General features: G+C 38.7%; 1 protein-coding gene across 11 annotated transcripts in view; it reads right to left on the bottom strand.

The window, feature by feature from the left end:
• MAST2 (microtubule associated serine/threonine kinase 2) overlaps window positions 1–14,499 on the bottom strand; it is a 225,701-nt gene that overhangs the window by 63,724 nt on the left and 147,478 nt on the right. For all 11 annotated transcript variants that reach the window (XM_043574848.1, XM_043574854.1, XM_043574845.1 and 8 more), the window contains one exon: window positions 1,313–1,404. In XM_043574848.1, coding sequence (XP_043430783.1) covers window positions 1,313–1,404 — 92 coding nt within the window. The remainder of the gene's footprint in view (window positions 1–1,312; window positions 1,405–14,499) is intronic.

Below are 14,499 nucleotides of genomic sequence, written 5' to 3'. Positions count from 1 at the left end.
ATTTTTGAAAGAGCACAAGCAGGGGAAGGGCAGACAGAGGGGAGGGGCAGACAGAGGGGGACAGAGGATCTGAATCAGGCTCTGTGCTCACAGCAGTGAGGGCTTGAACTCACGAACTGTGAGATCATGACCTGAGCCGAAGTCAGAGAGACACTTAACCGCTGACCCACCCAGGTGTCCCGCTTTGGTACTCTTTTATTGCCCAAAGACTGACAAGGCCCATGGCTTACCAAACCCAGGCAGCAAGCTCTAAGTGGCTTCCCACGGTTTCAAGCCTGCTCCATTTCCATTACCCCTAGGTCTGGAATTTCCACTGTAAATAATGTAGCAACGAACAGTGTTTAACCGTGCAGCAACCCCTTTAGCAAACGCTCCCCTGGGATGCAAAAATACATGTCTAGGCTAAAATATATGTCTAACTCAAATGAAGTCTTCTGCCTTATAATTTTTTTATATTCCTCAGTCATAGGTAAATAAATCAGTCCTCATACTGGCTAGAGGAGCTCACATTCCAAAAGGAGTGAGATACATGTCTGAATACATGAGATCATTTGCTTCAATTTCAGTATGTGAAATCAATACCAACATAAATATTCCTCTCACTTTTGTTGACTCCTTTTCTATTTTTTATGAGTTTATTTAAAAAAATTTTTAATGTCTATTTTTGAGAGAGAGAGAGAGAGTGAGCATAAGCAGGGGAGGGGCAGACAACGAGGGAGATACAGAATCCAAAGCAGGTTCCAGGCTCTGAGCTGTCAGCACAGAGCCCGACACAAGGCTCAAACTCACAATCCATGAGATCATGATCTGAGCCAAAGTCAGACACTTAGCCGACTGAGCCACTCAGGTGCCCCTGTTGAATCCTATTCTAACAGAGAGAAAGTTATCAGGATTTCCATGAAGCAGAAAACCATCTTTGTGAGGACTTCCCCTTGGCCATGGTAGGACAAAATGTTAATGAAGCCCTCTTCACAAGGCCCCAGATGACTAGAATCGTAACACACTCTCAGTATACCAGAACAGAGGCCATGAACCCAGGATACATACCTGGCCCCAAGATATGTACAAGACCAAAAGAAAAGGTGGCAGGTTAAGGCAAGAAACACCTAAGTCAAAAACAGACTGAACACATTCTCCCATAGAAAGCATGCCCATGAATTCTGTATGCCTCAGTCAGCCACATGAAATGACAATGTGATGTGCTGAACTACACAAAGTGAGAAGTAGGAAAGAAATCAGGCGTCACTGACCACTCTTTTCATTCTGCCTGTCCTTTTTATCATTCCACCTTTCTTAACCTTCAAGCACTCACCTGTGTGGCCATGGAGTGGTGAGTGTGGCCGTGGTAGTGTAGGTGATGTGCTAGAGGTCACAATCAAACTCTTACGGTTACTTGTCCGACAACTGCAATGAAAACACAAATGTCAGTTATAACAGGGGCCCACCTTGGGCTCAAGGAACTTAAATGGCTATTGAAGAACAAAAGGGTGACACCATTACATGAGCTGAGCAGTATACCACTTTCAACTGAACCAGGTCAGCAAATCCTGTTTGCCCCAGAAAGATTTCATAATTCATTGTGTTCCACCTTATAATAATTTGTCACCGTCTTGACTTTTGTATTACTACTGCACTTTTCCAATGTTTAGATTTTGCTTCCCAAGAAAACACAAGGAGCTCCTCTAAAGGTAACAACCATGTCTTAAATAGTTTCTAAAGAAGAATGATCATGGTAAATTTGATTTAGAAAACAAAAAATACAAGTCACATTCTCATATCTCATAAAAATTAATGTTCTTGCCATAAAAATAAAACCATTAACTTAACCTGTGAAATTTATTTCTTAAAAACTGCTTAATCACTGAATGAAGTAATACTTTCATTTCACCATAAATTTTAGAACAGGCCTGGGTTCCTTCTAAAAACTCTTTCCATTACATGTTAATGCCTGAGGCTTTTTCTTGTAGTTGGGAGAAAAACAAAGCATGATGAAAACCCACCTTATGCTGTACCTGCCAATGAAAACTGTATATAAATTTATTTGAAAGGCAATTTGGGAAGCTTGCCATTTATATTCATCCAAATATTTACCAAATACCTACTTTGCACCAGACAGTGTTCTAGATGCTAGGGAAGCAACAAGAAACAAGAGAAAGTTTCTGTCCTCAAACTGGTGTACTGCTTGAAGAAAGACAAAGATAGAGGAGTGGAGGGAAGGGGTAGAATGTTCAAAAAATAGTAAAGTGGGTGACAGGAGGGGAGAATGACAGGAAAAGGAATAGCTTATAAAGGCTATGGGGGTAGGTCACAGCCAGACTCTGTAGGACTGGTAGACGGTCATAAAAAACTATCGGAAATGTGAGGAGAAACTACTGAAAGGATTGAGATCAATCTCAAGAATGCAATTATGATTAGAAATAATAAATACTCTTTCCTAAGAAACTATGAGGACGAATCTAATCATGTCTTACAGCCCTCATTATCTCAGTCACCATCATATCTCCAAGCTTCGCTTTCTCAATTTGACACAGTCTCCCTCTATTCTCTGATCTTCCAACAAAAAAGCTTACACTGTGCCTCCCATGAACTCATTCTGTCGTCAGCAAACTCCCTATATTCTCAACTTCTTTGTTCAAAAATCACTTTAAATTCTAGTTCTAATTAAAACTTGGCCCAACACACACACACGACACCACAGTCCTGGTGAAATCCCAACACTTTCAAACCCAGCTTTCCATCTATTTTACAACCGCACTCAGGCAGCTGAAGATGACTAAAGAAAAATCCAAAGTCATGCTGGCTACTGTCTCTTTATATTTATGATGATAAATATCAAGTGGGTCTCATCAACCATACTACAGTCACCTAGGCAATGTGTGCTCGCTCTCGCTCTCGCTCTCTCTCTCTCTCTCTCCAAGACAACTAATTTGCACCTTCTCTCCAAACCTCTAGTACTCCTTCCCCAAATCTCATCCTCATATGCTGACTTTGCTTTTTATCCAACTGGGTGTAAAAAGAAACAACACAAGGGGCGCCTGGGTGGCTCAGTCAGTTGAGTGTCTAACTTCGGCTCAGGTCATGATCTCACGGTTTGTGAGTTTGAGCCCTGTGTCAGGCTCTGTGCTGACAGCTCAGAGCCTGGAGCCTGCTTCAGATTCTGTGTCTCCTCTCTCTCTCTGCTCCTCCCTTGCTCACACGTTCTCTCTCAAAAATAAATAAAGATTAAAAAAAAAAACCACAAAAAGATTTCATATTCCTGCTCTACAAATCCACCAACCTAAATTTGTACCCATATACTCATTTCTTATCTACAACAGCAGAAGGAAGACCATACTCCTATTGAAGGCAACTCCTTGAATCTCCTCCTTAAGAAGTCTGCACCTCCACTGCCCTCCCTCTCCTATGCCATGAATTTCTACTTCCTACTGAACCATTCTCATCATCATAAAAACATGCTGTCATTTCTTCAATCTCAAGAAAATAAAAAGAGGGGTGCCTGGGTGGCTCAGTCAGTTAAGCGTCCAATTTCGGCTGATGTCATGATCTCACGGTTCATGGGTTCGAGCCCCGCATGAGACTCTGTGCTGACAGCTTAGAGCCTGGAGCCTGCTCTGGATTCTGTATTCCTCTCTCTTTCTGCTCCTCCCCACTCAGGCTCTTTCTCTGTCTCAAAAATAAATAAACATTAAAAAAAATTTTTTTTTAAGAAAGAAAATAAAAAGAAAATCTTTCACAGACTTCCCTGACTTGTGCAGTTCTTTCCTCCCCTGTTTAGGAAAGAGTCCATGTAGGTAATTCTGTACTTGTCACTTTCACACCTTCATTTCCTATTGTCTTGTTAGTCCATTCTAAACAGTCATCCCCATCTTTGCCATTAAAACCACTGTTATCAAAATCACCAGTGATTTTGACCCTCATTTCATGTAACCTCTCAACATCATTTGCAGTTTCAACTCCCTCTTTAAAAAAAAAAAATTGGGATATAATTTGCATTCAATAAAATATATAGATCTTAAGTGTTCTGTTCAATGAGACAATTATATACATCCATATAACATCCAAAACAAAAGACGGAAATATTCTATTACCCCAGAAATTCCCATGTGACCCTTTTCCAGTCAACCCCCTCGTCCCTCAACTACTTTCTTCTATCACCATGTTATTAATTTTGTTTTACTGGATCTCCTATAATTAGAATTGTACACCATGTATTTTTGTGTGTGTTTGGCTTCTTTTGTTCAACCTAATATGTGTAACTCTTCCTGAGATACTTTTCTTTGTTTAGTTTCTGGGACCTGATGATTTCCTGGTTTTCTTCCTCTCACTAGCTGCTCATATTTTATTCTCCTTTACTTGTTCCTTCTCTTCCTGACCTCTAAATAATTTAGTACTGAGGCTCAGATGTGAAATATCTTTTTTCTCTACCTATACACACTCCCTAAATGATTTTTTTCCAGTTTTCCAGTTTTAAATCTTTGATGTTGATGATACCCAGCATTTTATTGCTGACTCTGTGCTCTCTCCTGTGAGTGCAAGACTCATATATTCAAGTGCCTATTTGACATCTCCAACTGGATGCCTTAAAAGGCATCTCAAACTCACACTTCCACAACAGAGCTCTTGAATTTCTAAAATCTGCTACTCCTCCCTACATTGTACTATCTCATTGTATGGAACCACCATTCCTCCAGATGCTTAGGCAAAAACCTATGAATCGTTGCTTAGTCTCTTTTCTTCACACCCACATCCAAAACAACCAGCAAGTTCTGTGGAATTATACCCTAAAAATATATCCTGTGTCCAAGCCGTTCTATTTCCAATACTACCACTACTTCAGTTAAAGTCTATAAGATATTTAAAAAAAATTTTTTTAATGTTTATTTATTTTTGCGAGTGGGGGGAGCGAGGGAGGGAGGGAGGAACAGAGGGAGAGGGAGACACAGAATCCGAAGCAGGCTCTGAGCTGTCAGCAAAGGGTCTGATGCAGGGCTTGAACTCACAAACTGTGAGATTGTGACCTAAACTGAAGTCGGATGCTTAACTGACTGAGCCACCCAGGTGCCCCAAACTCTATAAAAGATTCCTAAATGATTTTCCTTCCACTTTTGTTCTTCTTACTCATTCCCCTGCCCCTACCAGTCTATTCTTCACCTCAGCCATAGTAATATTTTAAAAACCATAGATGAAATTATGTGAATTCCTTGTTTTAAAACCCCAATGGCTTCCCATCATACGTGGAATATAATTTGGACTCCTTACCACAGTCATTCAAATTAACCCTACTGTAAAGAATTTTGGGGGCACCTGGGTGTTTCAGTCAGTTAAGCATCCAACTCTTGACTTCAGCTCAGGTCATGATCTCATGGTTGTGAGATCAAGCCCCACGCCCAGCTCTGCGCTGAGGGAGCAGAGCTTGCTTAGGATTCCCTCCCTCTCTCTGCCCACCTCTCCCCCTAGCTCACGTGCACACTTGTGCACACATGCACGTGCTCCTTCTCAAACTAAATAAACCTAAAAAAAAATTTTTTTAAGAATTTTTTTTTGGGGAGCACCTGGGTGGCTCAGTCAGTTAGGTGTCCAACTTTGGCTCAGAACAAGATCTCTTGGTTTGTGGGTTCAAGCCCCACATCACGCTCTGTGCTGACAGCCCAGGGCCTGGAGCCTGCTTTGGATTCTATGTCTCCCCTCTTTCTCTGCTTCTTCCCCACTCATGCTCTGTTTCTCTTTCTCTGTCTGTCAAAAACGAATAAGCATTTAAACACAAAGATTTTTTTTTTTTAAATTAAGGATCTTAGGTAAGGTTTTGTATTTTGGGTTTTCTTAAAAAGAATCATACCTATGCTTATTCAATCTCTTGTTCTAAGGGCAAGTAAGATCTAAATATTCTCAAGAAAATAAACTCTAGACCCTTCAAGTTCTGAACATGAGACATTTTACAGAATGTACATAGGAAATTATACTGACCATTGAAAAGCTTACCCAGATCAAAGGAATCCTGAGTAGAAAGATATCTCAGAGACTTCTGTACTTCAGGTCACTATTCCCTCAACAGTTACCCTTCCCTCCTTGACTTACTCAGTTTTACCCAATTTTTAGAAAGTATGAGCTCAGATTAGGTTTTATGTGAATTTTCCTTTATTCTTTCAAGCAGAAAAATGTTTCTCTTCCTCGCACCCCCTTAGCACTTGTGGCTTATCCTACTCACAGTCTTAGTGTCACTGTGGTACACTAGAAAGAGATAGGACTTTGCAATTAGAAGATCTGAGTTTGAGATTGGCTGTCTGACCTTGAACAAGCCTCATAAATTCTCATGCTCTGGTGTTCTAAAATATAAAATGAAGATAATATAAACCTTATGTGTCATTCTGGACTTTTTCTTTTATATATCAACCCATCATAAATTTTGTCGGCCTTACCATCAAAATATATCCAAATTCTGATCATTTCTTACTTCTTTCACCATTACCACCTTGGACCAAGCTACCATCATCTTTTATTTGAATTAAGTAAAACAGCTTCCTCACTGGTATTCGTGTTTCCACTCTTGTTCCCTTGTCATCTATTCTTAACAAAACACCCTTTAAAATATAAATCAGAAAAGACTTCCACTTCCAATCATGATGGAATAACAAATAATATATTTACCCTCTCACCTTATATAACTAATAAGCTGAATTAAAAAAAAAAAAACAATTTTCAGACATTGGACAAGTAGTAATTCAGGACAGTGATCGCTAAGAGAAGGGATTACCTGAGGTTACTATCTGAAAAGACCTCCCAGCAACAGTGCAGGGAGGACGTGACCTGCACAGGGCCTGTCAGTGTCCCTGAATTGAAAAAACTACCCAAGAGAAGGAGGTGAAAATTCCTCAGTGTATACATAGGGTTAGGAATAGTTTGTGTTCCTACCAGTCAGAAGGAGAAAACCTGGTAATTCATGGTACAGCAGCAAGAAAATATTAGTCCCAAATGTTACTCTGGTCTTACCTAACAAAGCTTAAAAGCAATCCTTAAAAAGATCAAACTATTTCCAAGTAACTTAACTGTGTCCCAGAACAAGGCTCAAAAATATGGAAAGCAATAAAAAATGACATACCTGATAAAGGGTTAGTATCCAAATATATAAAGAAGTTATAAAACTCAACACCCTCCCCAAAAAATAATCCAGTTAAAAAATGGGCAGAAGACATGAATAGACATTTTTTCCAAAGAAGACATCCAGATGGCTAACAGACATATGAAAAGATGCTCAACATCACTCATCATCAAATTAATACAAGTCAAAACTACAGTAAGATATCACCTCAAACCAGTCAAAACAGCTAAAATTAATAACACAAGAAACAGCAGGTGTTGATGAGGATGCAGAGAAAGGGGAATTTTCTCACACTGTTAGTGGGAATGCAGACTGGTGTAGCCACTCAACAACAGTATAGAGATTCCCCAGAAGGTTAAAAAATAGAACTACTCTATAATCCAGCAATTGCACTACTAGGTATTTACCCAAAGGACACAAAAATATTAATTCAAAGAGATATATGCACCCCAATGTTAATAGCATCATCATCAACAGCCAAATTATGGAAAGAGCCCAAATGTCTATTGACTGATGAATGGATAAAGAAGATGTGGTGTGTATATGTGTGAGTGTATATATACACAATGGAATATTATTCAGCCATAAAAAAAAGAATGAAATCTTGCCATTTCTAATGATGTGGATGGAGCTACAGAGTATTATACCAAGCAAAATAAGTCAGACAAATATCATATGATTTTACTCATGTGTGGAATTTAAGAAACAAAACAAACGAACATAGAGGAGAAAAAGAAAAAAAAGAGAAGAAAACCAAGAAACAGATTTTTAACTATAGAGAACTGATGGTTACCAGAGAAGAGGTGGGTGGGGGGATGGGTTAAATATGTGATGGGGATTAAGGAGAGCACTTGTAATGCGTAGCAGGCACTGTATGGAAACATTGAAATCATTCAATTGTATACCCGAGACTATTATTACATTGTATGGTAACTAAATGGAATTAAAAAAAAAAAGGAATATGTTCAGCATATAAGCTAAAATTCATAGTTGTATATATAATAAAAAATTACTAGACATGGTAAAAAGGAGGAAAATATGACCCATAATTAAGGGGGAAATGAATAGACCCAGAAATGACACAGATGATAGAATTAACAGAATATTAAAACTGTTATTATAAATATATTTCATATTTTCAATAAGGTATAGGAAGGTATGAACACGTAAAGGAGAGATTATAGATGACATTTACAAAACACACAAAAAAACTTCTAGAGATTAAGAGTCTCAGATGAAAATTAAACTGGATGGCACTAACAGAGATGAAGCACTGCAAAAGAAAAGATTAGCGAATGTGAGCATAGCAAGAGAAACTATGCAAAATGAAACAGAGGAAAGAGAATTTTTAAAAATGGAAAGAGCAAAAGTGAGCAGTGGGACAACTTTAAGAAGACTAGATGAGTAATTAGAGTCTCTAAAAGGGAGGGAGGGACATAAAAAATATTTGAAGAAATAACTGCTGAATAATTTCTAAATTTGATGATAATTATAAATTCACAGATCCAAGAAGCTCAATGAACCCCAAACACAAGAAGCATGAGGTGGGGCGCCTCGGTGGCTCAGTCAGTTAAGTGTCCAACTCTTGATTTTGGGTCAGGTCATGATCTCCTGGTTTGTGGGATTGAGCCCCATATCAGGCTCCACGCTGACAGCATGGAGCCTACTTGGGATTCTCTCTCTTCCTCTCTGTCCCTCCTGTGCTCATTCTCTCATAAATAAATAAATAAACTTAAAAAAAAAATAGAAACATGAGTAACCAGTGTACATCATAATCAAATTACTTAGAACCAGTGATAAAATCTTAATAGCACCACATAGAAAAATTATGTAATACACAGAAGCACAAAAATAACAATGACAACAGATTTCTCATTAGAAAAAGATGCAAGCCAGAAGACGGTAAAGAAACATCTTAAAGTACTGAACCCAGAATTTAATACCAAGCAAAAATATCTCTCAAAAAGGTAGTCAAAATAAAGACTTTTTTATACATACAAAAGAAGAACTAATTCATTACCAACAGACCTTTACTATGATAAATATTAAAGAAAGGCCTTCAGGGAGAAGGACATGACACCAGATAGAAATCTGGATCTACACAAAGGAAAGAAAAGCACCAGAAATTGCGAATATGCGGGTAATATAAATCACTTGTTTTTATTTTTATATCTCTTTACAGGATAATTGAGTTTTAAAGGAAATATAATTTACTGTGGGCTTTACATACATATGTAGATATAAAATGTGGGACAGCCACAGCACACAGGCTGGGAGGGAAGAATGGAAGTGTACCATTGTGAGGCTCTTACATTAAATGTGAAGTGATATACTACTTGAAGGTAAACTGCGACAAGTCAAAATTTTATATCTAAACACTAATGCAACTACCAAAAAAAGTATAGTTAATAAGACAACAAAGAAAATAAAATGAAATCATAAAATATACTCAATCCAAAAAAAGGCAGAAAAAGGAGAAAGGAAAAAACAAGTACAGCAGGACCAAAAAGAAAACAAATAGCAAGATAATAGACTTAAGCCATTTATACCAATAACCACATAAAGTATAAGTGTACTATACATACACTGTCAGATTGGACAAAATAGCGGGACCAAACTATATGCTGTTTATTATTTGTGGCAGCCAAACCTAGAAACTACCTCAAATATCCACTGACATGAATGATAAATCATAATACACCCATATAGTAGACAACTACTCAGCAATAAAAAGGAATGAACTACTGATTCACAAAGTGGATAGATCACAAAATAGGCTGAAAGTAAAAAGAAGCCAGACATAAAAGAGTACATACTGAATAATTCCATTTATATAAAATTTAAGAAAATGCTAACTAATCTACAGTGACAGCAGATTAATGGTTGCCTGTCCAGAGGCAAGGGAGGGATTATAAAGAGGCATGAGGAAATTTGGGGGACTTATAGATAGGTTATCTTGACTGTCATAATGGGTTCACAGATGTATCCACATATCAAAACCCATCAAATTATATGCTTTAAACATGTATAATCTATTATGCTTCAATCATACCTCAATAAAGTTCTAAGAAAAAAATTTTTTATAATGTTTTTTATTTATTTTGAGAGAGCACAAGCAGGCAAGGGGCAGAGAGAGGGGAACACAGGATCTGAAGCAGGCTCTGTGCTGACAGTAGTGAGCCTGATGTGGGGCTTGAACTCAGGAACCACAAGGACAAGATCAGAGCCGAAGTTGGATGCTCAACTGACTGAGCCACCCAGTTACACCCTAAATTTTTTAATATAAGCAGTATCAAAGTTACTCTTCTGCTTAAAACTCTCCCTGTCTCACTGAGAGTAAAAATCAATGCTCTTATAGCAGCCTACAAGACTTTATGTGGTCTGGATCTCCATTTCCTCTCTCCCTTTTACTCACTCTATTCCAGATACATGGGCCTCCTCCCTTTCCTTAGAGTATGCCAAACCTTTACAAATGATATTTCCTTTGCCTATGTTTGCTCAGATAGCCTCATGGCTTGAACCCTCACCTCCTTCTGTCTTTCCTCAAGTGCAGTCTTCTCAATGAATTTTCCCCGAGTCATTCTATTTAAAATGTAATCTCCTCCCCAAACTCTCTATCTCCCTTTCACAATGTATTTTCTCAACAGAACTTACCACTATCTAACATACTATATATTTTGCACATATTGTTTGCTGTCTCTCTTCCCATTAAATAAAAAATTTTTTTTTAATATTTATTTATTTTTGAGACAGAGAAAGGGGGAGGGGCAGAGAGAGAGGGAGGCATGGAATCCGAAGCAGGTTCCAGGCTCTGAGCTGTCAGCACAGAACGTGACACAGGGCTCAAACTCCTCAACTGAGAGATGACCTGAGCTAAAGTCTGACGCTCAACCGACTGAGCCACCCAGGCACCCCTATCTCTCTTCCTATTAGAGTCTAATTTCTAGGGGAGCCTGGGTGACTCAGTCGGTTAAGCATCTATCTTTGGCTCAGGTCATGATCTCACAGTTCATGGGTTCAAGCCCCGGGTTAGGCTCTGTGCTGACAGCTCAGAGCCTGGAGCCTGCTTCAGATTCTGTGTCTCCCTCTCTCTCTGCCCTTCCCCTGCTTGTGTTCTTTCTCTGTCTCAAAAATAAATAAACATTAAAAAAAAAAAAAAAGAATCTAATGTCTAGGAGGCCAGGCAGGGGCTTGTGTATGCTTTGCTTACTGCTGTATTCCTCAATTCCTAGAACACTGCCTGGCACATCGCAGGCTCTCAAAATGTACTTGTTAAATGAACGAGTGGATGAATATGCTTTGTTACAAGGATTAAAATAAAAGAGGATACTTGTATACCTGGCACATGAAAGATATATCAAACCATTATGTTTAAACTTCTTGTGTATGAAAATGGAGATCTCTTGGCACTGCAGGGACAGATAATTGATTCTAACTTCATTTGCCATGATTTTATTTAAAATTTAAAATAAAATCCCCAACACTAAAGATCATATTTCCAAGCCACATGCCTTTTTATGAAGGTACACATAATCTCAATTGGCAAATCTGTGACAGCTGCCAGGGGAAAAAAAGGTCAGACATCCTGGTAAAGATGCCATGACTCAGCTGAGATACAAAACAAGGAACCGGCTAATTTTTCCATTTCAACAGGCTCTGGCCATTTCCCCAGGATCCTAGAAAATAAAGAACAGGTCTTAATTCCTTCATCCCAGTAAGACAAAAGTACTGGATGTTTACAGAATCAGCCATGCTAACTCTCAGCTGATGGGAGAAAACCTAGACGCCCCCCTGAGCTGATGCTCTGTTGCCTATTGCAAAGACTGTGTTAAACCAGACTGCTGCTCAGTACTATCCCAGTCACTTGGTCACTTGAGCAAGACCTGACATTTCATCCTATAAGCTTCACACAGTCATCTCAGTGGATGGTGGTAGCAACAACTAAAGCTGTGCCATCTCTTTGATACCATCGAATTATGGCCATATTTGGAGAGATCCCAGCCTTCAAAAATTCCTCCTTCCATCTACTAGCAGGTATTCAAATCTGACCCCTGCTTCCCTCCTTGCAGGAGCTGCTATAAACTCATTTAGGAGGTCTGCTTCCCAGTCTGAAGCAATACAGGGTACAGAGTAGGATGCATGGTCTGCAGGCTCCTTATACCTCTCCAAACCCCAAATCCCACAAGTCCAAGTGCTCCTAGAAACTTGAGAACTCTGTAATTGGCTAACACATGGCTACTTCCCTTCAGAATTTAGAATGAGGAAAAGGCCACTTCTGGTTCATTAAGTACGATCAATAAAATATAGAAGAATTTGGGGTCATTTAAGTAAGGTCAAGTACTTCCAGATGTTATTTCAGAGTAACAACCATGATAATGTCCCTATAAAGACTGAAAAGCTAGACTTGCAAATTCATTCTATGAGGTCAGCATTACAAATAAAAACACTACAGATAAAACCAGATAAAAACACTACAAAAAAAAAAATAACCGGTCAATATCTCTGATAAACATAGATGTAAAAACCCTCAACAAAATGCTAGCTAATCAAATCCAACAATACATTAAAAAAATCCACCCACCACAATCAAGTGGGATTTATTTCTGGATGCAAGCGTGGCTCAACATTTGCAAATCAAATAACCTGACACATCACATAAACAAGAGAAGGGTTTAAAACCATCTGATCATTTCAATTGATGCAGAAAAAGCATTTGACAAAGCACAACATCCATTCATAAAAAAAAAAAAAAAAAAAAGACCCTTAGCAAAGTAGGTTTAGAGGGAATGTATCCCAACATAATAAAGGCCATATATGAAAAACTGAGAGCTTCCCCCTAAGATCAGGATGTCCATTCTCACCACTTTTATTCAACACAGTACTGTAAGTCCTAGCCACAGCAATCAGACAAGAAAAAAAAGGCATCCAAACTGGTAGGGAAGAAGTAAAACTTTCACTATTTGCAGATGACATGATACTATATATAGAAAACCTGAAAGAGTCCACCAAAAAACTGCTAGAATGGATACATGAATTCAATAAAGTCACAGGATACAAAAACAACATACAGAAATCTGTTGCACTTCTATGCACTAATAACGAGGTAACAGAAAGAGAAATTAAGAAAACAATGCCATTTATAATTGCACCAAAAAGAATAAAATACCTAAAAGGCCTGTATTCTACAAACTATAAAACACTGATGAAAGAAATTAAAGATGACACAAAATAATGTAAAGATGTTCCCTGTTCATGGACTGGGAGAACAAATACTGCTGAAATGTCCATATTACCCACAGCAATCGACAGTTTTAATAAAACCCTATAAAAAATATCAACAGGGACGCTGGGCTGGCTCAGTAGATACAGCATGTGACTCTTGGGTTTCAGGGCTGTGAGTTCGGACCCCATGTTGGTGTGGAGATCACTTAAAAAATAAAATCTTTAAAATTTTTTAAAAATGTTTATTTATTTTTGAGAGAGAGAGAGAAAGAGTGAGCAGTAGAGGGGCAGAGACAGAGAGGGAGACGCAGAATTAGAAGCTGGATCCAGGCTCTGAGCTGTTAGCATGGAGCCTGACACGGGGCTTGAACTAACAAACTGCAAGATCATGACCTGAGATGAAGTCAGACGTTTAACCGAGTGAGCCACCCAGATGCCCCTAAAAAAACAAAATCTTAAAAAAAAATTTTTTTTTCATAGAACTAGGAGAAATAATCCTGTATTTGTATGGAACCACAAAAGACCCTGAATAGCCAAAGCAATCTTGAAAATGAAGAACAAGGGGAGCCTGGGTGGCTCAGTCGGTTAAGCGTCCGACTTCGTCTCAGGTCATGATCTCATGGTTTGTGGGTTCGAGTCCCGCATTGGGCTCTGTGCTGACAGCTCAGAGCCTGGAGCCTGCCTCCGATTCTGTCTCCCTCTCTCTCTGCCCCTTCCCTGCTTATGTTCTCAGTCTCTCAAAAATGAATAAATGTAAGAAAAAGAAGAACAAAACTGCTGGTATCACAATCCCAGATTTCAACATTTAATAAGATATAATACAAAGCTGTAGTAATCTTAACAGTATGGTACTGACACAAAAATAGGCACATAGATCCATGGAACACAATAGAAAGCCCAGAAATAAACCTATGATGATATGGTCAATTAATCTTTGACAAAGAGACAATATTATACAATGGGAAAAAGACAGTCTCTTTGACAGTGGTGTTGGGAAAACTGGACAGCTACATAAAAAAGAATGAAACTGGAGGCGCCTGGGTGCCTCAGTTGGTTAAGCGTCCAACTTGATTTCGGCTCAGGTCACAATCTTATGGTTCATGAGACTGAGCCCTGCAGAGCCTGCTTGCCATTCTGTCTCTCCCTTTCTCTCTCTCTCTCAAAATAAATATTTAAAAAAT

Source organism: Prionailurus bengalensis, chromosome C1, assembly GCF_016509475.1.
Source record: "Prionailurus bengalensis isolate Pbe53 chromosome C1, Fcat_Pben_1.1_paternal_pri, whole genome shotgun sequence".
In the NCBI taxonomy this organism is placed as follows: Eukaryota; Metazoa; Chordata; class Mammalia; order Carnivora; family Felidae; genus Prionailurus; species Prionailurus bengalensis.
Note: the sequence above shows the minus strand (reverse complement) of the source record. Positions and strands in the feature narration are given on the sequence as shown.